Source organism: Pecten maximus, chromosome 7 (assembly GCF_902652985.1).
Source record: "Pecten maximus chromosome 7, xPecMax1.1, whole genome shotgun sequence".
Classification (NCBI taxonomy): Eukaryota; Metazoa; Mollusca; class Bivalvia; order Pectinida; family Pectinidae; genus Pecten; species Pecten maximus.
Genome location: NC_047021.1, coordinates 9,770,994 through 9,796,920, shown reverse-complemented (window position 1 = coordinate 9,796,920; position 25,927 = coordinate 9,770,994). Strand labels below are relative to the sequence as shown.

At 34.9% G+C, this 25,927-nt stretch overlaps 1 protein-coding gene across 2 annotated transcripts; it reads right to left on the bottom strand.

Moving 5' to 3' along the window:
* Window positions 1-626: 626 nt before the first annotated feature.
* Window positions 627-25,857, bottom strand: LOC117331550 (intraflagellar transport protein 122 homolog). Of its 2 annotated transcripts, XM_033890303.1 has the most exons (29): window positions 25,746-25,857; window positions 23,600-23,830; window positions 21,416-21,492; window positions 20,997-21,130; window positions 20,670-20,749; window positions 19,163-19,238; window positions 18,593-18,784; window positions 18,129-18,267; window positions 16,877-16,935; window positions 16,244-16,387; window positions 15,871-16,008; window positions 14,256-14,420; window positions 13,691-13,810; window positions 13,336-13,454; window positions 12,782-12,935; window positions 12,312-12,473; window positions 11,346-11,512; window positions 10,916-11,087; window positions 10,534-10,636; window positions 10,223-10,363; window positions 7,304-7,312; window positions 5,534-5,637; window positions 5,142-5,242; window positions 4,503-4,668; window positions 4,054-4,165; window positions 3,498-3,626; window positions 3,108-3,190; window positions 2,135-2,299; window positions 627-1,620 (listed from the first exon to the last, which is right to left on the bottom strand). In XM_033890303.1, the coding sequence occupies exons 1-29, from the start codon at window positions 25,802-25,804 to the stop codon at window positions 1,540-1,542; spliced, it is 3,582 nt and encodes a 1,193-aa protein (XP_033746194.1). In that variant the 5' UTR covers window positions 25,805-25,857; the 3' UTR covers window positions 627-1,539. The 2 variants fall into 2 exon arrangements, with proteins under 2 accessions (XP_033746194.1, XP_033746195.1); XM_033890304.1 differs by lacking the exon at window positions 7,304-7,312.
* Between the last annotated feature and the right edge of the window lie 70 nt (window positions 25,858-25,927).

Here is a 25,927-nt window from a genome sequence, read left to right as displayed (position 1 = left end):
CAGTTCATACAAATATTATAGTCTCTCAAGATCAGTACTTTTATACAAATAATAGTCTCATTCACAACCTGGCCAAAAACATTTTCATCTTGTTTTCTATAATATACAAATGATTACTCATTGGACGGTATAATACTAGCATTATGCACTATTACCATGCATTAAAATATCACTTAAACAACCAAGATTCAACATTATAAGTGTCATGATGTTAATCTCTGCCACATAAAATACCTAACTACACAGTGTAACATGTTAAATGTTGTAGACATGCTTTTTAGTTGGCATTTTTCAATCAATGGTGCACTAACTTGCATAAAGAAGCATGTTTTCAAAGTTTATTAACGAGAGAATACACCAATTGACAACATATTGCAGGTACTCCTGTCAGCTATCATGGTGGTTTGCTAAATCTGTTTCTATACACTCACTCAAATTATGTAATTTCTGTAGAAGTTATTTTTCTAGTTGAAGGTCTGTACAACAGTTTTGGTATAACTCTGTTAGGGGTAGATATACTGTATTAAGGATGGTATTAATGAATCTCAACACAGTAAATAACAACACTATCACCTTATACATTATTATGTACTATGTATTAGCTAAGGACTTTTTTACAGACCAGGACATGGAATCACAGTAAAATGATACATAAACAACTGACTGAAGCACTAACAACATCTGCTAATTATAGATTGCTGACTGATATAATTTGTCCCCATATTTGAACAATGAATCACAGGTAAATGATATGTATACAACCAATATTCCCAATATACTCCAGTGAGTAGTCTACATTGTTCTTCCTTTAATATAAATATTCGCTGAAACGTCAGTGAATTTGTTATTTGAGGCTGTTGGGATATCTGTCCTCAATAATTGTGAAATATTTTGCAGAAACAGCTGGAAGTAAGGTTCCACAGTGACTGTACACCAAGTTACATATACATGTAATTATACATGTGTATATTTGATTTTAAATTTTGTTTACACAGAATTACATTGAAAACATTACTTTATATAATTACTTCAATCTGCAAAATGTAACTGTATAAAGTGTAAAATCAATATCTGTTAAATAAATCTCTAACAGAAGGGTTATTACAACAGTTTCAAAGGCCACTGCCAATTTAACAGAGCGTTAAGGTTAACAGATAACTTCATACAAAATAGAATTGGTAAAAACCTCCCAATAAAACACAAAATATAAAAGATATCTTTCTACTATAAAAAGTGGCTTCCTTGGACGGATGAGAAGTTAAAGGAATGTGTGAAGTTTGAAAGTCAGCAAAGCAAAGCAAACATGCTGGATTTCGTTCATAAGATAAGGTGAGATTTTCTACATAGAAATCCCTGTACTGAAACACACTAGTAACAGAATGGACAGTGTTCCTTTGTCTGTCTGTGGTGGAGCTCACTGTTATTTACGTCTCCCTGATGGAACAGATGTTTGATCATAAGTTCTCTAATTATAACCAAAGACATGTGTTCTTTGTTCACACCTAGATAGAATGGACCCATTTCCTTCCTATGACACACTCAGTCTTCCATTGCTCCTCGACAGAATGGACAGCTTCCTTTCTGAAGGTACTGCAGCTCAAAGTCGTCGGTGTGGAAAAGCTGTGAAGATATATGGTAAATCCTCAAAACTTGAAACATCTAAATCCTTGATGTATGAATACATATATTATAATTAACACCCAACTTACGGCTGCTCTGATGTCAAAATACAAGGCACATAGTGGTTATAATGGCACTGAAATCTCTCTGATGTCAAAATACAAGGCACATCGTGGTTATAATGGCACTGAAATCTATCTACAGAACTATTCACCATTAATTTAGAGTATTCATTACAGTTGAGTGCCCAATTATACATATATTAATTAAATATTATAATTATTTTTATACCTGGATCAAATATTGTTTGTATCCATTTATGGTGAGATGTAACAAACTGTGATATCCTTTCTCTTGGATAAAATGATGAGCTATAGATTACATGTACTTACTATAGTGTACTCAATTTACGGTCATATCTTGCTGAAATGCATATTTAGTTTACAAATAAAAACAAAAATGTATCTATCTCAACTTGTATGTTATTTGTACACATGGCTTGTTGTTGTCTCACCTTCTGACAGGAATGACACTGGGTGATAGTGACATCGGGCAGTAGAGACCGGAAAAACTGGTATCTTAGAGGTTTAGGCCACTTCAGTATGTACACCTCTGACCTTGACATAGACTGAAGTACAGACTTGGTTACTACCACAGGGGTAAAGTCTGTTCCTCCTTGCTGTAACAATAATATAAAACAAACATCACTAACACACAGGATACAAAGTTTATAATTACATGTAACATTTTGACGAATTACAGTCCCATATTGAAAGAAAAATTTTCTTTGATGTAGGTCAAAGGCCCAAAATGTTGGTCAGAGTGACCTATTTTTGCTACATGATACCATCTCACAGCACCTGGGTCAACTCACCCCAAAGTATAAAGTTCCAGTGACAAGTAGTATAGGAAATTAATCTGGACCAACATTTTGTTTGATGTAGGTCAAAGGTCAAAATGACTTTTTTTTTTTAATACACACAATCTCATCAAGGTGAACCCATTCATCAAGTATATAGTTCCACTGGTAAGTAGTGGTAGTATAGGTGATGGATGAAACCACAAACTTTCTTTTAAGTATAGGTTAAAGTGACCTACTTTTGGTAAAGACACACTGCCTCACCAATGTGAGCCCATGCCCAAAGTATGAAGCTCTAGTGACGAATAGTGTGATAAAATGGAGACGAGAGAAAGCATAGGTATAGAAGGACAGACAGATACAGTGCAAAACTACAGTCCACCTCTGTTCTGATGAGAGACTAATAATCTTGAGATAAAAAGTCATTTATATGTTTAGTACTGTTATACAGTCATAAGAATCAAATTCATTGAAAAAGTGAATTTGATACAGAGTTATGAAAACTACTTATTAATATAAATAATAATTTCATAATTATGAAATACATATCATTTTTCATAGGATATCACAAGAACTTCAAATTCTTATAAAACATCTCGAGAATATCAGAGTGAGAAGTATAACTCACCTCAAATGTCATAAGTTTAGCGGTGAAGGGATCGTCATCCTCATCCTCTGGAGGGTCATCTCCAAGTCGTAGGGTTTGTGATGCTAAGCAATGATTAAGGATTTTAAAGGCTGATACTTTATACTATAACCAGGATGAGTTTTTATAGAAATAATTTGTTTTTGAGAAAATTTCTCATAGTTATCCAATATACATTAATTCCCATAAAATGTACCCGAGGTAAAGTTACTACTGAAATGAATTCAATCTCACAACTACATTAAATATAGTGACCAATTTATATAAACAACTTTATATTACTATGTATTAAGAAATCTTATATTATTGCCTGATATAATGGTGATGGATCTGCCTAAATATGATTGACCATGTCCACAAGCTAAAGGATACGCCCCATTCTACTCTCTCGCCAGTTCTTCTCCTCCTTCTTCTGTTTGGGTATGGAAAGGTCAAGGACGAGCACAGCCTCCTCATCAGTGAGTCCATCTTCCAGTACAAATTCCACTAGGGGCAGCACCTCTATAACCAAACAAAGGTCAAGGTCAGCATCGGCAAGGTTAACATGTATATGGCAGAGGCCAAGAAAATTCACATCACATTTGGTTACATTTACAATTGTACTGAATGATAAACTGGTTATAGTTTAACACCTTACCCTCATTCTCGCAATTAAATCATACACCTAACACCTCAACCCTCCTTTTTATTATCTATCATACACCTATTCTAAAACAAAGTGAGATCCCATAAATAATAATGATTCATATTGAATGAATGATCTTTTACCACTAGTCATTATGATTATCAATCCCCTATTATGCAAACTGCTTACAAGTCTTGAAGATCACTTAAAACGATTCTGGAGAAATCATTGGTTGCTAGAATTATGACAAAGGAACTTTTGAAAAAAAAAGTTTTACAGCAAAAAACTGGTATAAACAATTACCAAATGACACAAAGGAATGAATGAAAGGTTGTCGACAGTTGATACAGCAGTCGCCATTGTTATTGAGGAGTGGGTTGGTGGTGGAACATCTGTAGCACATAGGCAGCAGGTCCTGTCAAAATACACATACCATCTCATATATGTTCAACTGTCATATAAAACAAACTATTAAAAGAACTCCATTTGATAATACCCTGAAAAATGTATATGATAATAAAACTTGATATATTGGTATATCAAATTTCCAAAATTGAAAACTATTAACTATAATATAGGTTTATTACAAATCTCTATGGTGATATATAGAAAATCAGCAGTAACTCCTTCAGAGCAAAGTAAATGATTAGCTAGAATGTGAATAAGGAGTTTAACAAGCACTCTTGGTAACCCATTGTCTCTATCATATATAAATATATATATCAATTATAACTATTATATGTCAAACTTACATCTCCGTCATGGAATGGTTTGGACCTGATCATGATACTGCCTAGATCTACAGTTTCCAGGAAGCGAGAGGGAACACGTAGGGATTGTAGTTTCTCATAGGCATAGCGGGCCAGTTTGTAGGCTCCTAGGTTCTTACTCTGCTTGGCTAGGGCATACAGAGTACCACTGACAACCGTTAAGGCCCACAATTTCTCATTCATCTAATTCTTAATCCATGCAGAAAAAGTTCTTGGGTTTAGATTTAATTTATCATTTAACAACATACAACAGATTCAAAACCAACATCTTAAAGAAGTTAAATCAAAATATAAAGAAGTAAATAAATCATCCTTTACAATTATAAAATCAACATTTCACTTTGGTATTTTTGTAAACAAAATATATGCATATCAATGCAACTAGTACTATTTGATGTATATTTACATTATATATTCATATATTAATTCTCCTATATACAATGTAATGTCAAACTGACATATATATATTATGTGATGTAACACGTAATCCAAGTTCTATCACAACAAGAAATGTTAATTAAGAACTGTTACAATGAATCTTACCATCCCACCTTCTGTGTACTTGTTATCAGGAATTATATTCCAATAATGATCCGTTATTTACACTGTAGTAAAGGATACACTTTGGAGATGCCATGAGGAACATTTTCCTGCATCATATGGAGCAGATAGCGAGAGATGTTAAACAATGCCTCTGGGAGATGTGATGTAAAGGGTTCGTCCTGTAAACAATACAACTAAGGCTTACAGAAGTGTCTTACTCTCGATAAGAACATGTATATTACTATTGTTGTAATGTTTTACGAAGTATCAACTTAGATCATGACTGTGTCGCCCACTCTCATTGTAACATTGATAAGGCCTCATTACCATATGTCAAACTTTTCATAATGTTATTAAATATGTACTCCAGTTCATGTCAGAGGCAATATTAGTGTCACAATAGTTTGCATTAAAGGGTTGTAACAATTAGTATTAGACAAAAGAAGTCATCAGAAGAGAGAAGAACCTACTGTATATCTCTGTATGGAATGATAGGCGTAATACATGTCAGCTTTACGCTGGTAGTCGTGGAATTTATTCAACATCTCCTCCTTCTTATCTGGATCATCAATTACTGTAAAAGGAATAAATAACATGTCAAAATCAAATCGACAGATTATATAATAATCATAGAAAAAATATTTGGACTCAGTCAACTTAAAAGCTATACCAACTTAAGAAATACATTCACTGTTCTGATATTGTCAGCACAAGCTTTCTTCTCTATTTATGTATGAAGGTTTGACTTACATTTAGATTGTTTGGTAATCACACTGTAACATACCTGGTACATATAGTTTCCAATAGACCTAAATGTTCTACAGCTAAATATGCAGCTGTACACTACAAAAATTAGCTTTTCTTTCTAGGAAGCACAAAGGCTGGAATGAAAATTGACCAGCAAATTTATCTAAAACAATTTAATTTGATATAGGCAGACATTGCACACTGGTCTTTTTGTATGGCTATTCTTATATAGGTATTAGTTGACGTAATGGCGCCTGGCTGACCTATGGTATATAACTCAATGCTGATTGTTTGGATGAATTATTATATATGTAGTGAACTAGGAAATAGACAAGTTTTATATATTATGTGTTCAAAGTTACCTAGAGTAGTTAAAGCTATACGCTATAGTCAGCCAAATCTATTCGAGTTGCTTCCCTTAGATCAGTAGTTAATTAACCCGTTTTAGGTTTACACCCTTCATTCTATATCAAGGTAAAATATAACCAAACGATAGAACCTGAAAGTCAGTCGTTATTAGGTAGCACACGGTCCGTGGGACCAGTGGTCAGTGCCTAGGGCTATATTTGGAAATGACGAGATAGGGGTTTAGATACGCCCATATTTCGGATTAAAGGTCAGGATTGGTCAATTGACCACATCCTCAATTCATACATATTAATTAACCCTTAGGGGATATAAAAAGACTTGCGCGTTTTGCATAAGGAGTTCTCCAGCAGCTTTCAGTCTAAACGGACTTAGTGCCGTTTGGATGTACATATTTAGGATGTGAGGACTTAGTTTTGTTTAAATGTGTGTGAACTGTTAAGTGTGAATGCGCCGGCGATAGTGTGGAAGATGGATGAAACTTCATTGGATTGTATTGTACTTTCGGGATTTTCCTGTGGATTAATAAATATAAGTAAACTTTATATCCAGTGTTGAATTATGTTTATCACACCACAACCATCCCAAAAAGAACTTTCACGTCCCGTGTTCATGGAGAGCGGACGTTACATATACAATATTGTATCACCAATGCATTATCTTAATTAATTCACTTGCATCCTATCCTTAGCAATAAATTCTATGTGATTTATTGTAATCACGGATCCTCTAAATTTTGACGTTTGGCCCCGCCCTGGTACTGTACTGAGATTTACATGACTATATAGCTGACTATATCACAGTAGCTATAAGTATAAAAGCAAACCACAGCAACCACACACCCAACCCCTAATCTACAGGAATCTCCAGTTATTATATAATAAAAGGAAAATTAATTCAGCTTACTGAAAGAATATCTCACACTTCACTGTGTCATTTAACTTGTAAAACACTCTTGGATACTGTACACCAATGGAATGTGTGAACATAATATACTGAGTACATATAGCACATTAAGTCAACATATTAAATAACCATTAAAATCAATAAAACTGTGATCAGAAGAATAGTGTATATATCAACAGACAGTAAAACTATAACACTAAGCAGATAAAAACTCATCTTACCTTCATCATCTGAATAAGGAAATATTTGACAACATATAAGTAACATTGACAATGCCACTACTGAATTGCAGCAAATATGAAGTGCCAGCTCCTTAAGTTAATTCTTCAATCAAGGACATTAGATTCAGATCAAAGTTTTATAGATGGTGGTGTGTAGATGCATAACATGTACATCATTGTATTTCACTGATTCCACACTCACTACAGGGTCACACAGTGTTTCACTGATTCCACACTCACTACAGGGTCACACAATGTTTCACTGATTCCACACTCACTACAGGGTCACACAGTATTTCACTGATTCCACACTCACTACTGGGTCACACAGTATTTCACTGATTCCACACTCACTACTGGGTCACACAGTATTTCACTGATTCCACACTCACTACAGGGTCACACAGTATTTCACTGATTCCACACTCACTACAGGGTAACACGGTATTTTACTGATTCCACACTCACTACAGGGTCACACAGTATTTTACTGATTCCACACTCACTACAGGGTAACACAGTATTTTACTGATTCCACACTCACTACAGGGTCACACAGTATTTTACTGATTCCACACTCACTACAGGGTAACAGTATTTTACTGATTCCACACTCACTACAGGGTCACACAGTATTTCACTGATTCCACACTCACTACAGGGTCACACAGTGTTTCACTGATTCCACACTCACTAAAGAGGTCACACAGTGTTTCACTGATTCCACACTCACTACTGGGTCACACAGTATTTCACTGATTCCACACTCACTACTGGGTCACACAGTATTTCACAGATTCCACACTCACTACAGGGTAACACAGTGTTTCACGGATTCCACACTCACTACAGGGTAACACAGTGTTTCACGGATTCCACACTCACTACAGGGTCACACAGTATTTCACTGATTCCACACTCACTACAGGGTAACACAGTATTTCACTGATTCCACACTCACTACCATCTTCGCTAGCCAAGGCTTCTGATTACGTTACACTACACGAACCCTTGGCGGATATTATAGTCATGTTCAAACCGTCGCGCCCTGGAATCCCAGGGCACCCAATCAAATCGCGTTTTACGTTCAGGCTTGGTTTCGCAGTAAACAAAAATTGCGGCACCCAGTACAGAGCTACAATGTCGACTATGTCATGGCATTTTACCTATATACAGAGACGAACTATCTTTAGGGAAACATTCGCTGTGTTTGATCAATCTATTTAAGTCATTGATCACATATCTCATCAAAATGACACAAGCCTCCATGTGTGTTTGTAAACATCTCAGATGAAGTAAATCGGTAACGCTCGTTTTGATTGGTCGAAAATTTCATGCGTAAAGAGTGGTAATTTTGAATCTCCGCTAGAGGGCCAGAACTGATGCCTATATCCGCCAAGGGTTCGTGTAGTGTAACGTAATCAGAAGCCTTGGCTAGCGAAGATGACTCACTACAGGGTCACACAGTATTTTACTGATTCCACACTCACTACAGGGTCACACAGTGTTTCACTGATTCCACACTCACTAAAGAGGTCACACAGTGTTTCACTGATTCCACACTCACTAAAGAGGTCACAGTATTTTACTGATTCCACACTCACTACAGGGTAACACAGTATTTTACTGATTCCACACTCACTACAGGGTCACACAGTGTTTCACTGATTCCACACTCACTAAAGAGGTCACACAGTGTTTCACTGATTCCACACTCACTAAAGAGGTCACAGTATTTTACTGATTCCACACTCACTACAGGGTCACACAGTATTTTACTGATTCCACACTCACTACAGGGTCACACAGTATTTTACTGATTCCACACTCACTACAGGGTCACACAGTATTTCACTGATTCCACACTCACTACAGGGTCACACAGTATTTTACTGATTCCACACTCACTACAGGGTCACACAGTATTTTACTGATTCCACACTCACTAAAGGGTCACACAGTGTTTCACAGATTCCACACTCACTACAGAGTTACTGTACACAGTATTTCACTGATTCCACACTCACTACAGGGTTACACAGTGTTTCACCGATTCAACACTCACTACAGGGTCACACAGTATTTCACTGATTCCGTATTCACTACAGGGTTACACACAGGGTTACACAGTATTTCAAGGTTTCCACACTCACTAAAGAGGTCACACAGTATTTCACTGATTCCACACTCACTACAGGGTCACACAGTATTTCACTGATTCCACACTCACTACAGGGTCACACAGTATTTCACTGATTCCGTATTCACTACAGGGTCACACAGTGTTTCACTGATTCCATATTCACTTAGTCTTTCATTGAAATTTTGTAAGATCTTACTTTCCTGCTGTAGTATTAAACTAACTTTAAATCAAAGATTCAAATGCAGCATTGAAATTTTGTTTTCATTTTAAAAATAATCAGGACTGGCTTTAAACTGTAGTGAAATATTTTTGAAAATATATAACCGTTGAAATGAAATGTTATCTTTCATGATGGCATCACACATATCAACATGATTTATGTTAGCCAAAGGCTTGAATCATTGAAAACAAGAGGCCTATTGGCCTGAATAATGTACCGAGTAGATCTTTATAATAGATATATCTATATATATATGCCATCCATATAGTACAGAAAATTCGAATAAAGTTTAATTTCAATGGCAAGTCAACAAATGATGCTCAAAACTAAGATTTGCATGACAGATTATGGGCAGACACAAGGAAATTAGACTAAAAAGAGAGAATAGTGCTTTGATAACACATATGTATATCATAAGTATACAAAATATAGAGTATAATAGTTGTACCCAATACCTAATATTACTAAATAAATGTAATAAGAAATATTTTGAGAAAACAAAAGTTCTACTTGACTAGAGTATAACTTAGACTTTTAAAATTGACAATCCACATACCTTTTGCTATGTCTAGACACTGCATGGACAGCTTCCAAAAATAGTAGCCAGCATCATTGAACCGACTCTCCAGAACTGCATTGTGTGTTAACTGTTCCAGCACCTTGACAGCCTCTGTCTGAAGTCCTGCTTTGTGGAAAGCTGATAGAACAAAATAAATTAAAATATAAAAGTTTTATCAACTAAATCAAGATGAGAAGTAACACAAACACTATTTTTCTCCATGAGTAAGTTACATCATTCCAGTATGTGGGATCAGTTTTTTTCTTCTTTTGTTTTGATTTATAGAAATAATGTAGATTGAGTCATACCTTGTTGGGCCTCCTCAAACTTGTCATTCTCAGCCAACCATTGGGCGTAGGGTACATAAACTTCCTCCTTGTATTCCGGATGTTTCTCCACCAGGGTGAATGCCTATCATCAAAACATTTCCCACACACAGTGATAAAGAGTAGAGTTATTGAAACACGGTCTGATTAACTTAAGACACTTTGAATTGTTGAATCTCACAAAAACACATCATTTATTTATACTGTAAAATCCAAATAATCTTGTTGGATTGGTTCAACAAACCAGTTTTAGTTTAAACTCGAAGCCGGTTTATGAAATAAATGGGAAATTTGCAGAACTAGTTTGAAACTAAATTTAGTTTTTGGAAATCAAATTTGCCCTTGAATTACTGGCTGTACTCACATCGTCCCAGTGCTTGGCCTCTACGTGGAGGCTGATCAGGGACTTGATGTCACCCATCTTGCTGTACACTTCAGCGGCGTATGGGTACTGCTCCATCTTAGCCAGGTGGGCTGCTGCTCGGGACAAGGCTTCACGGTCAGCTTTGTCCAGTTTACGTGCAACGTCAATCATCCTGTAACACATGTACACTTTCTAAACCATTGTTCTCAGATTCTCAAACTTTTCAATTATAGCTTTGTAATTATACAACAAGAAATTATTGAGTTTTAAACTGATATTCATCCAATGAAAGTAAAAATAATTATGATAAAATGTATTTCAAACTGTTAAAACTGCCTCATAAATTGATGTAAGAGACTAATGTGAGGAATGCTACAGAAACAGTTATAGTGATAAACATCCTGTTGACTTGATTAAATCTAAAACTTACATGTCAGCCCATCCATGATCCCCAATGATGTCTATGGCCTTACAGAACTCGCCAGCAGATATATACATCTCGGCAGCAGCCTTGGGTTCATTGCTACTCTTTGCCCAGTCCGCCTGCTTAGTGATCAGCATTTTCTTGTCAAGTGGATCACCGGAACCAATGTACTCCTAGTAACCAATATCAAATCATTGTAGAATGACATCAATAAAACCACTGGTGAGGAATGTTTCACTGACTAATTATATATAAACATGTTAAAATGTCCACGAGTGGTTACACATTTCTGTCATTGGTAAGTTACAAAATATTGCAATATTTAAAAGTAAAAATAGACATAGTGTGAATGAGGGTTTGTATGATGAAAAGCATTGACGTTATCATTATTATGAATCATATTTGACTTCAGGAAATAATAGTTAGCCCCAGCAGCAACCCTCAAACCAAATATTAGAATGTAAACCCTAGTACACTAAGAGTCTTATAAAGGAGTTTGCTGAATCAGATGCCATTAAACACTTAAACCAAAAACTTGGATAGTAATAGTTTAACTTCACAGCAACCCAGAAACCAAATATTAGAACTCTTTATATTTATAAAAGTTTACTGATGTCTTGGTCATTTATATACACATATGTCCCTCTATAGCTGTGTGGATCCAATGGGTATTTTCCCGCCTTTGATATAGGGGTTACAATACTTTCACCCCACATATCCGGAACTATGCCTGATCGGAATGAGTTACATATAATCCTGTGAAGTATGTACATGTCAATACTTGCACCAAAAACTTCACATTCAGAAACCAATACCCAAGTGTGACAACATAAGCTCCTACTCTTTTTGAGAGGCGAGCTTCAAATGATGGTAGAGTATTATAAAAAGAAATAATTCAAAAGCATATACAGTATTAAATATCTTTGTATACTCAAACGTACCAAGGTCGGTATACATGTTTATATAACATACCTTTGCATACTCGAACATCCTGAGGTCGGTATACATGTTCATGGCCTTGTGTTCGTGATTAGCTTTCTTGTAGAGTTTAGCTCCCTCATGGAACTTGCCCTGGTAACCATACACATCTCCTAGGAACACCATGGTGTCTTGTTCTCCTCGCTTCTTTCTTTCCTGTGAAAATGGTTTAATCATTAATTGTGATAGCCCATATCATACTTACATATAATTATTCAAGATACCTTACAGTTCTGAATAAAATATACAAAATCATTCTGGGGCTTGTTCTTTGATGTGGAAAAGCGTTTCATCATTTTTTTTTATATGTAAATCTTGCAAATGTAATTATACAGGCTTTGAGTCTTTGTCAAGGCTCATCCAAAATCAACATAAAATCATGATCACTTGGTCTATTCTTATTCAATCTAAAAAATGAACAACCATTCAGACTTTAATAACAAATATGGCCCTGCAGTACATACCTCTATATTGTGGATGAGCTCTAGGTAGCGTAGGTCCCTGATACGGATAAAAGCCTTCTTAGCTGTATCAAAGTCCAGTCCCTCAAGAGCCTCATGGGCCAGCACTTCCCAGTCTCCATCTGTCACTCCTAGGCAGGCAACCTTGTATGCATCCCTATATCATATAACAATCACGATCATTATAATAAATCTAATTAACAAATTCCTTTTGGCATAATCATTTTTCTTGAAGCATGATGTACCAACAATGTATTGAAAATTATCCCACACAACTGATTCCTCAAAATTTGACTTTTCCACTTTTGATATCATCTTTCAAATTTATATTTTTCATGTGTAGTGTTTATAAATCAAAATCTCCAATGAACTGTACATGGATAACAATTAAAGGAAATTACTGACATCTGTTGATTCACAAAATTTGTTTTAAGACAATAAATGTTAGTATTGAATAATAATAAAAAAAATATGTTTAGAGGATAACTATGAAAATCATCCTCATGGTGGAGATACTGTTAGCAGTATTGAACATTTGTTTAGTGGTTGGTACCTACTTGAAAAACTTTTTCTCCAAATACTGGTACATGGACGCTGACTGTGGTACGTCTACTGAGGACATGGAGTACACATGGAGACAGAATATCTTGGATCCACTGAAACCTACCACGAAACCCTGAAAAGGATCAGAAAGGTTATAAGGTTTCTCAAAAATGTATCAAGTTTATCCAAAATAAATCTAATAAATTCTTTTAATATCACATTTTGAAACCATTCCCCATTTCATCCTGAGTTAAAAAAGAAAAAAATATCATTATTGTATAAATCAAAACACAAAATTTTCAGATCACATTTCAGTAAAATATTGGAAATCTCAAATAGTTTAACCAGGTAGTCTGTAGTTAGAATTACCTGTAGTTTCTGTTGGTGAACAGGGAAGTTGCTGGCTTTGATATTGAGGAGACCATTTCCAGAGAAACACAACATGTCCTCGTAGTGTGTGTTCCATGCCACACTGTTAGCATTGGGCTCCTGTAACAGGGAAGAAAACATGTTTGTAGAAGCATTAATCAGCTCACTTTTTTGTAAAATTACAAGATAAAGGCAAAGGTTAGGGTTCAAATGAAGCCCTAAAATATTACAAGTTCCAGTTTAACTTTATGTTGTACACCTATCAACCAGACAGGTGTGTTATTTACCTAGAACAGGAGTTCTTTGGTGTTAATGTTGTACATCAGACAGGTGTGTTATTTACCTGGAATAGGAGTTCTTTGGTGTTAATGTTGTACACCAGACAGGTGTGTTATTTACCTGGAATAGGAGTTCTTTGGTGTTAATGTCGTACACCAGACAGGTGTGTTATTTACCTGGAATAAGAGTTCCTTGGTGTTAATGTTGTACACCAGGCAGGTGTTATTTACCTGGAATAGGAGTTCTTTGGTGTTAATGTTGTACACCAGACAGGTGTGTTATTTACCTGGAATAGGAGTTCTTTGGTGTTAATGTCGTACACCAGGCAGGTGCTGTGTTCATCCACGACCGCCAGTTTGGTGCGAGAGGCTGATACATCCAGACACCGGACAGACGTGGCCTGTTTCAGTAGCATGATGGGGAATGGATTGTCCACAAAAATCTTCATAATCTGTTTATATAAGGAGAACATTTAGGAAATGTGCAGGGAAGTGATTTCACATTTCAACATGCATGCAAACAAAGTTCACAACAGTTCTTATACCTATACAAATATACAGAAATTTACATGGAATGATATGTAACGTGGCATATAAAAATTGGCAATTCTTTATTAATGATTATTTCTTAATTAAGATTCTACCAAGATTGTCTGTTTTACCAATAATCATTGAGCTCATGCAATAGTAATTGGATTTTAGAAATGCTGGAATAAGATTCTTTATATTTGATAGAATGACTTTAAGTTCAGATTGAGCATATTCTGATTTTAATTTTCTTTTCTTTTTTTTTAATCTAAGAGAAAAATCAGACGATGTTCAGCAAGCTGTGAACATCATGATATCAAATGTTGTCTTATATCAGATATTCAGCAAATTTGGGTACCAGAAAGTTAACACTAGATATTGAACTGAAACTGTTCAATCAACTTGTGTTTACGAACATTTGTTGTGATCACAGCAATTTATCTGGAGGGAGATTAGTCATCTCAAACAGAGAAATGAACCACAAAAAATATCCTGTTAATCTATACCATTAGAAATTTAATTTCTAATATTTCAAAGTCTTGGTTGAGAACTTTTATTGTAGTGTTTCTATAACTTATTACAGCCACTGCAAATTAAAAGTCTCTTAAAGATAAGAAAATGATGGACGACGACTATTAGAAATATAAATAATATTATATAATATCACCCGTAAGATTATTTTCAGTGTTGGTGGAGTGATGAAGACTACCTGAATGCAAGTGACAAATCAAAGTTGGTGACAATGTTACATTTAGTACTATGGGTGAGAGATGCCAAGGATAAAGCGGACAGCACTTCAAGTCTATGTTTCTGACCAGGCCTGACAGGCCAGTGTTGGTGGAGTGATGAAAACTCAACTTGTTAAAATCCAATCAGTGGAAATAGAACAAAATGTGTTGTGACAGGTGACTTAAATAAAAAGTATTTTGACGGATGAAAGTAAGTCGGTCTAAATATAGGAATCCTTGATGAAATATGATAATTTGTACAATATCGAGCTGATGAAGTTTGATAATTTCCTTCCTGATTTTCTACCTAACACAGTCAAACTTAACTCACTTTTATATTAGTTTATATGTTGCTTTGATACTGGTAGTCTAAAACCTTAGTTATCCAAAATTGCTTCTGATCAATTTGATTTTTGCTATAAAAGCAAAATAAATTTGATTTTTTGCTATAAAAGCAAAATAAAAACAATATTAATTCAATTTAATAATGTATTGTTAATTGTTGAATTTTCCTACTGCCATTCAACACTGGCTAGGTATGCCAGCCTAGCCCAAGCCCAAATCAGACTACATTTACCTGTCCATTTTGTAGCCCAACAAGTAGTCCCTCTTTGCCTTGCGGCATTAGGCCCACTTCACAACTAACCTGTCCATTCTTGAGGCCAACAAGGAGCCCCTCACGGCCTGGGGGCCCACCTATCACCTTGATGTACCTAATAAGGGATTCCATCACCCATTCCTTTTCCTTAATACCCTGGAAGGAGAAGCTCTGGAGACGCTTGTCCTAGAAAGAGAAGACAAGTTAAACTTAATGGTATTTCACTTATTTTCACTCAAAAAATTGATAATTTAAAATATATATACATGTCTAGATACTAAATATAAACATAGAGAGACTCGACCTTTATCGTTGTACTGTCGAAGTCAGTACATTGTAAAGGTGTAACAGGATCACTGTACCGTGTATCAGTCATCATTTGGGAAACATTAGACGAGGGAAGAGTATGATGTATACATACCTGACAAAGAATGATGTTTTGTGAACAGACGACCAATAAATTACAGTCAAACTTCCTGTTTATCTTCTCCTTCACTTTATAATGCATATCAGCTGCATCATCAGAGTATAACTCGTATATCACAATCTTGTCTGGAAGTTGGACCTATAATGAAATATACACAAAGTTATAACTAATTATATAATGGTACACATGCAAAACGATATTGTATATAAAATTCTAAGTTAATCTGCATCTGTATATACATGTAGCTAGAATACTTAAAGCTAGTCTGTGTCTGTATATAGAATACTTACAGCTAGTCTGTGTCTGTATATAGAATACTTACAGCTAGTCTGTGTCTGTATATAGAATACTTACAGCTAATCTGTGTCGGTATATAGAATACTTACAGCTAGTCTGTGTCTGTATATAGAATACTTACAGCTAGTGAATACTTACAGCTAGTCTGTGTCTGTATATAGAATACTTACAGCTAGTCTGTGTCTGTATATAGAATACTTACAGCTAGTCTGTGCCTGTATATAGAATACTTACAGCTAGTCTGTGTCTGTATATAGAATACTTACAGCTAGCCTGTGTCTATATATAGAATACTTACAGCTAGTCTATGACTGTATATAGAATACTTACAGCTAGTCTGTGTCTGTATATAGCAATTTTTTTCACAAGATCTCTACACTTGATTCTTACTGGAAATAAAGAGAAAACAAAGTTAATCAATTGTAAGTGTGGCTTAAGGAACTTATAAATACATTGAATTTATTAAGTGAATATATTAAGTTAGTATAACCTATGATCATCCTATCCTGGTGTATACAATCATGGTGAAGATATTGATATTTAGAACAATAATTGTTGGAGTGAAGTTAACACCAGTTCATTCCTCCAATCATTAACACCTTCAAATCATTTTGATCTCTGAGCAAGACCACCTCTGAATCATGCAATTCATTCGACTTTTAAAAAGTCTCCCAGGTTGTCAGCTTGCTATGTATTGTATAGCGAGCATAACTATATAAAAACTGGTAAGTCTCCCAGGTTGTCAGCTTGCTATGTATTGTATAGCGAGCATAACTATATAAAGACTGGTATCTTATGTTACAGGACACATAAATTGGTCGCTAATAAAAGATGTCAAACAGTATTTCTCTACTGAAATTATTTGGGATAGTTACAAAATTGAAGAATATAAAAGTGTATATTGTATCCAGTTTTTATTATATCCATTTAAATGTATTTACTTTCATTTATCAAGACAAAGAATCACATGTTTCAATATTGTAACAAAAATATCACAACCCAACTGTCAAATAACAAAGCATAAAGCCAACAAGAACAAGACTTTAATTACACATAAACAAGGTAAACAAAACACTAATGCTGAATCAAACAGTGAGAACCTATATCTGGGTCAGCTGGAGGGGTAAGTGCCCCTATTCTCTGTTTCATTTCTCGGGCTGCAGATGTATGCATGCTTGGCCAATCTTGAAGGTTTACTATCATAAGTTTGACAAACACAATGGATTTAAGTTAAATGACATGGTATGGATAAAGTAATTTGTGATTAATAATTCAATACCAATGATTACACAAATATTTTATCATTTTCCTATTTTTTCTGAATACCGATAACAGTTAAATAAGAACTAATGAAATAACAGATGATATTATTTCAATATTGGCTAAGAATTTCTTTTTCAATTCTTATCAACTTATAATTTTGAAGGATTTGGAAAACCTGGTTATATTCAGTACCATAATCTTAACACCTGACATTTTTATCCTCCTCTGCTGGTCTTTATATACCTGGTAAGTAACATCCCCGTTTATCACACCCACCCTCCAACCCCATCTGCCCTGTCCTCTGTATCAGCCTGTGTACCTTTCTGGTCAGTGATGAGGTGTTGTATGATAACATCCGTCATGTTGTCTCTGTAGGCGTATCTGTCCTTATACAGTCCATGTACAGTGCTGAATATCAGCTGGTAGTAACCTATCGTTCCATCCTGGCAGCCGACCGCCTTCAGAATGAAAACAAGTTTCTTTTTGCAAGTGTATAATCGCTATCATTGTGTTAATTAGAGTTGCCAAATTGCATTAATTGTAAATAGGAATGTAAACTGAGTGACAGTCAAATAGAATGACAAAAATGTACTGTATCTATAGTAAATACAACCCAGATTATCACAAGACAAAAATATCAAAATCATACAAGCTCATGGAAATATTTTTTCATCTTGTCAGCAATTTAATATTAACAATGTTTAATCAGTACATCATATAATTTTTATTATTCAACTAAGTTTATATCTTAAAACAAATACAACATAGAATGGGAAGATTTACCACATAGTTTGAATCTGGTTTGACCGCTGCTCCCCAAACCCATGATGCCTGGTCACCAATGACTCCGAGCTTGACCCCTTCCTTTGTATGGAGGGTACATTGCTTGTTGGCTCCCCCTATCACCACATACTCTCCTTTGGAGAACCAGCTGACCGTACAGGGATCATAACCAAGGTTTCTGTCCTTACCAATCTGTAACCAACCCAAATAGTTAACAAATTTGTTCATTATTCAATAAAAATTTCATGATCATAAACATACCAATTCAAGTAAATATCAAACTTTATACATATATGTCATAGTTGTAAAGAATTAATGTAGAGATCTAAAATTGCACCAACAAAGGTGCTTTTACAATATTGCATTTATATAATACATGCACAACGCAGCTAAATTATAATAATGCTGTCAGACTGCTACATTAATGCGTGAAAAACAAGGTAACCCTAACACAACAATAACATTTAATGTCACTGAAATTAAAATCCAGTTTTAGAGGATAGAATGTTTTCTTTTCAGATTTACATGTATACACTGAAAACCAACAAGACACATTTTTAGAATGATTACCTGTTTCCCTGACAACTGATAAAAGGAGAGTCTCTGACCCCAGTCTGCTACAGCTAACACATCGTAGGTCTCATCCCTGTAAACAGATCATTCAAGTTTCTTATTCATTTCTGACACATATAATGTACAGAATTTGTTTAATAGTTTTGTTAAACAACACAAAGTAATTTTTAAGACATGCATTTCAAAATAATTTGCTAAATTTGAAAATGAAATGTTGACAAAGAAAGGCAAATGATCAATATGTATTTTGTAAATACAGTTAGTATTAACCTTATATTCCTACAACACTTGGTTGCAAAGATGTTAAACCCTGATAGAATTTATTTTATGCATTTCCTATAAAACTGCTAGTCAATATTGTTAAGATTCAACAGGAAGAACTTAGACTAGTGAAGGTTTCTCAGCTGAAAACATTTTTAGGTCATACTGTCAGTGTGATCAGGAATAAAAACAAGATGTTGACTATGACAAATATTTCTGAAGGCATACAATCAAGTTGACATTTGTTCAATCAATATGGAACTAGTCGTGACAGAAAATATTAACCGTGTTTCAATAAAAAATGTTGTCTCATCTTTTGGCAAAGCAGGTTGTTCAACTTCAACAGAAGAAACCATTTATAATGTTGTTTTAAATATAAACATAAGGAGTGAAAAACACATGTCCAACATGTATGGATCTCTGCAACATAGTCAAATATATTTTCAATGCTGTGCACTTTAGATGCTCATATCATGGGACATGAATGGAGCTGTTGTATGCTCACAAATCCACACATGCTTAAGACCAATTTCAATCTTTAAATAGGATATATCATTTTGAACTTAGCAATGCAACAAGCAACAACTAAAGATAAAGCTTAAGTATCTACTTCATTAAAGTATGACCCTTCAAAATAATTCAAAAATAATTCAAACTTGGACAGCCTAGCAAAAACACTCCCAGAAAGTTTTAAAAGCTTAAAATTGTAATTGTCTGTGTCAAATCAAACTTCAGCAATGAACAAGATGTCAGTAAAGACATTTGCTTATCATGAATTCAAATGATTTTTAAGAGTAGCAAACGTTTGCAAGCAGGAAAACCTTGTAGATCAAATAAAGTGGAAAGTTATCTCCCTTGGATCACACAATAACCAACACCTTTTAGCTGTTTCTACACACTTACTTTCGAAAATGTGAATAATTATTTGCAGAGTGAGGCCTGTCAAACAAACATTAATGTTTTCTTCTGAATTATCCTGATTAACAATACAATTATATGCATTACCTTTATGAAGATAAAAACTATCAATTAATTCATTTTTACTGGGAAAAAGTTAAAACATACTTCTCATTTTTTTCGTGTACATCAGTGTTCAGATATCACAATTTGTTAAACGTTACAGTATAAGTACTGCTTTCTGTTTTTCTTATTTCTGCTCAATCCACATAAATGTTACATAAAATTATATAGAATCCATTGAAATGGATTATATGGTAATGCTAGCTTGTTGAAACTCTTATACCTGCTGGGATTCCACTGTAGGGACCAGACAGGAGATGTTGCTGCATTGGGACGTTCAATCTTCACTTTCTCCTCTCCACTCTACAAATGTAAAAAAAAAACTAAACAATGATATATTACTAAATACAAAATGTATTTGATCATGAAGTGTTGTGAAACTTGCACTCTGTTGGGACCAGGACATCTATGTATTTTCCTCTCTGTAATCTGTTAAGCTAATCAACAGATTGCACTTTTAGCCAATCTTTTGACATAGATTTATTCAAATGAAATTTCATTTCCGGTCATGCTGTTAGCTGAAGGCTGTCAATCTGTAGTAACAACTGACCTTGTTGCGGATGCTGACTAGTCCATTGTAGAGACCTAGAGCCAGATACTGCCCATCATTGGTCCAACTGCAGCAGGTGATACGACTGTTCACTTTATGTTTAGAAACATTCTTCTGTTCTGCTGTCCATAACCCTAACAGACAGTTGGAACCAATATTAAGGAAAGGTGGACAAAATCAATCATGCAATGACATAAAAAATCACATTAACTTTGGAAACAATTTGCAAAATGATTTAATTACTGCAAATATTTCAATAATAACATACTTATATTCATGATGTTCCATTACAAGACATTTATCTGTACTCTGAATATTGTCCAGAAAACTCCACTCAAGATAATATCAAGAATGCAAATGATCATTGAGCCTTAAACTACAAAATGATTGAATCCACTGGTACATAGATGACAGCTTACCAAAGTCACTGACAGCACAACTGGCTAGCTGGTGGGTTAATGGGTTGTAGGATAAACATTGTATTGCATCATTATGACTAAAAAAGATGAGAAAATAAATCATTCAGATTCTCAAAATGTTCATGGGAACACAATTCTTTGTATTTATATCAAAAGAAACTTGATATTAACCAACATTACAAACAGAATTTTTCATGAACATATAGATCTAATTTCCATACATTATTTTAAGACAACAACATATGAAATTATAGGTTATTGATATAAGATTAATAAATAACAGGAAAATGTTTACTGAAGTACATCTGGTTATATTATTAACAAACAGAAACAGGTACCAGTAACTCATAGTCTGAATACCAGATACCATCCTCTATAGTCTAAACATCAGATACCATCCTCTATAGTCTAAACATCAGATACCATACTCTGTAGTCTGAACACCACATACCATCCTCTATAGTCTAAACATCAGATACCATACGTATACTCTATAGTCTAAACATCAGATACCATCCTCTATAGTCTAAACATCAGATACCATACTCTATAGTCTGAACATCAGATACCATACTCTGTAGTCTAAACATCAGATACCATCCTCTATAGTCTAAACATCAGATACCATCCTTTATAGTCTAAACATCAGATACCATCCTCTATAGTCTAAACATCAGATACCATACTCTATAGTCTAAACATCAGATACCATCCTCTATAGTCTAAACATCAGATACCATACGCTGTAGTCTAAACATCAGATACCATACTCTATAGTCTAAACATCAGATACCATACTCTGTAGTCTGAATACCAGATACCATCCTCTATAGTCTAAACATCAGATACCATCCTCTGTAGTCTAAACATCAGATACCATACTCTGTAGTCTAAACATCAGATACCATACTCTGTAGTCTGAACATCAGATACCATCCTCTATAGTCTAAACATCAGATACCATACTCTGTAGTCTGAATACCAGATACCATCCTCTATAGTCTAAACATCAGATACCATACTCTATAGTCTGAACATCAGATACCATAATCTGTAGTCTAAACATCAGATACCATCCTCTATAGTCTAAACATCAGATACCATACGCTGTAGTCTGAACATCAGATACCATACTCTATAGTCTGAATACCAGATACCATACTCTATAGTCTAAACATCAGATACCATACTCTATAGTCTAAACATCAGATACCATAATCTATAGTCTAAACATCAGATACCATACTCTGTAGTCTGAACACCACATACCATACTCTATAGTCTTAACATCAGATACCATCCTCTATAGTCTTAACATCAGATACTATCCTCTATAGTCTTAACATCAGATACCATACTCTATAGTCTAAACATCAGATACCATACGCTGTAGTCTGAACATCAGATACCATACGCTGTAGTCTAAACATCAGATACCATAATCTGTAGTCTAAACATCAGATACCATACTCTGTAGTCTGAACACCACATACCATATTCTACAGTCTAAACATCAGATACCATACTCTATAGTCTAAACATCAGATACCATATTCTATAGTCTAAACATCAGATACCATACTCTATAGTCTAAACATCAGATACCATACTCTATAGTCTAAACATCAGATACCATATTCTATAGTCTAAACATCAGATACCATATTCTACAGTCTAAACATCAGATACCATACTCTATAGTCTAAACATCAGATACCATACTCTATAGTCTAAACATCAGATACCATATTCTATAGTCTAAACATCAGATACCATATTCTAGTCTAAACATCAGATACCATACTCTATAGTCTAAACATCAGATACCATACGCTGTAGTCTAAACATGAGATACCATACGCTGTAGTCTGAACACCACATACCATACTCTATAGTCTGACTATCAGATACCATACGCTGTAGTCTAAACATCAGATACCATACTCTATTCTGAACATTAAATACCGTATGCAATACATCTATAATGCAATTGCCCTGGTCAGGGAAGTTAACTTAAATGAACCTTCTTCAACTTTAATTTTAAAAAGTTTGTCTGGAGTGTTGGAAAAACAAAAAAGTTGTGATCAAATTTATCTCTCAGACTCTTTAACAGATTCTTGAAAAGTTTAAAAGGTTGGCAAGTAATCTTTTATTTCAGCCAACTAAACAAATACTTATACTAACGTGTATTTCAAAATGCCTTCTAGTTTACTTGTCCAGATGATGACACTTTTATCAGCAGATCCTGAGGCAAACCGTTTTCCATCCCTTGCATATGTTACACAATAAACAGTGTCCTTGTGACCTTTTAGCGGTTGGATTAGGGTGCCATCATTTGTGTCATACACCAAGACTCGGTTACCAGCTGCGACGATTAACTGGCTGCCATCAGGTCTAAAGCACAGGTCCCAGATACTGAAAAAAAATCACTGAATCAGTGAATTATGATTTATTTTATAGTTTAGGATGGAACCAAATAAGCTCTACAGAAAAATACTCTGTTGAACTGGATCTAGGGTCTTTCGTGGGTAAAAAAAAAAAGATTTTTTTTTTCTCTTACCCTGGACAGAGATATCTAGCTTTACTGGGATGAGATTTTCTTATCTCACCTTAGGGAAATGACAAGCTGCACATGATCCTTGCACATTCTCAACAATTGCATTTTGTTACATCACCAATATCATGATGTCACAATGACAGTACAATGACATAATGTCTACAATTCAATCACATTAAGTCAGCATTGTCTTGTATTCATGTAACGTCCATATTAGAAACATAAGAGGGTGAACAAGGTAAGAGAAAAATAATCATTCACTGCATGGAAGTGAGAAAGGGGGATCTCAAACCTCCGGGTAAGTTTGCAGAGGTTAATCTAGACCATTTTTACTACCGAAATTAGGTAGTTTTCCCCACTGATGGTGTTTCTCTTTTCAAGAAAAACAAATTCCCCATCAAGAAAAATTCCATAAAATGGGGAAATTCTCCAAAACTGGGGAAATCCCCCTGATGAACTATGTAAGAATTATAGCAAAGAATAGGTGTAAAATGTTAAAATTTAAAGTATAATTCAAGACTGGGTGGCCCTTCATTTCATCTAAATTTCATAATGGGTAGTATTCCCCAAATCTTAGATTAACCCCTGCTTTGATACTTAAGCTGCCAAGCAGTTGGCAAGCCTCCTACTCATAGTCAGATACCCACGGTTGATTGCACTATGCTATGCTACACTTATCACCTGAGTGTCAACTGCGTGAAAAAATCTTTGTTTCGATGCTATCACTCTATAAATAGAAACCAATCATCATAACCCTTTCAGATTAAGAACTCTTCAGTTAACGTTAAGAAAGGAAAAATTGAAAAGTACATGTAATAATATGGCTGTGCCCATGAAGGCGTGTAGACTACATGATAAACATATAGTGGGCAAGAAGTAATACAGGTCTTTAGTGTTTTAAATGAGTATAACCCTGTATGGAAATGTTTTTGGGATGTTAAGAACAGCCATACAGGTGTTCACAGCATGTAATTTGCGTGTCAATAAGCTAAAGAGATTATCGAAATTGAACAATGACTTGGCGGTGATCAGTGATCACGTAGGCTGAAATTCCTAATTCAAAACAAACACAATAAAATCGGGCGTGACATAACACCTACCTTACATATATGGATAACTGAGATATTCATTAACTGAGATATTCATTTACCAAAAACACCCATTTGGTAAAACGACGGTCTATACGGACAGAATATAACATTGATTTGGGGCTAAATTGGTTGTATAAGGTAAAAAAATATCTCATTTATCCATATATGTAAGGTAGGTATTATGTCACGCCGATTTTATTGTTTGCACCAAAAACTTAGCGACACCAAACGGTGTCGGAGAATTCCATGTTTTCATATAGCAGAGCGCTCTGGCCCTACACCAGACATGGTGTCAGGGCCAGAGGAAACTCGGGACACCAGACATGGTGTCAGGGCCAGAGGAATCTTGGGCTACCAATATAATTCTTACGCTCTATATCTGCAGTGTCAAAAGTGGTTGTGGTTAGTTTTAACTTAACTAAATAGAGTAGGTTTTTTTGTTTTGTTGTTGTTTTTTGTTTGTAAGAAATCAAAATTGGGTAAATACTTCACACTAACTTATAATTACACATCGAAATGCATTAACTGGGTACCGAAACGTCATTTCAAAGGACCGAAACGACTGAGTTTCATTTGTTGTGCTTAACCACGGACCAATAATAGTGAAATCTGAACATTAACTTAAGTGTTTTTTGTGTTCTTTCGTTAAAAACACTGTTTGCATTAAACAGCAACAACATACCATTGTTCAAGTTTATCCCTGTCTTGAACTTTGTCAACCCAAGTTGGAACAGCCCTCATGTTTACCAAAAATGAAGTCTGTTTTGGAATCCGGCGACAAAGTGCTCGACATGCGCATCATTTATTTCCGGTAACTTAGTCGTAATCTCGTTATTTATCGCAACGTCTTTGTGATATTTCTGC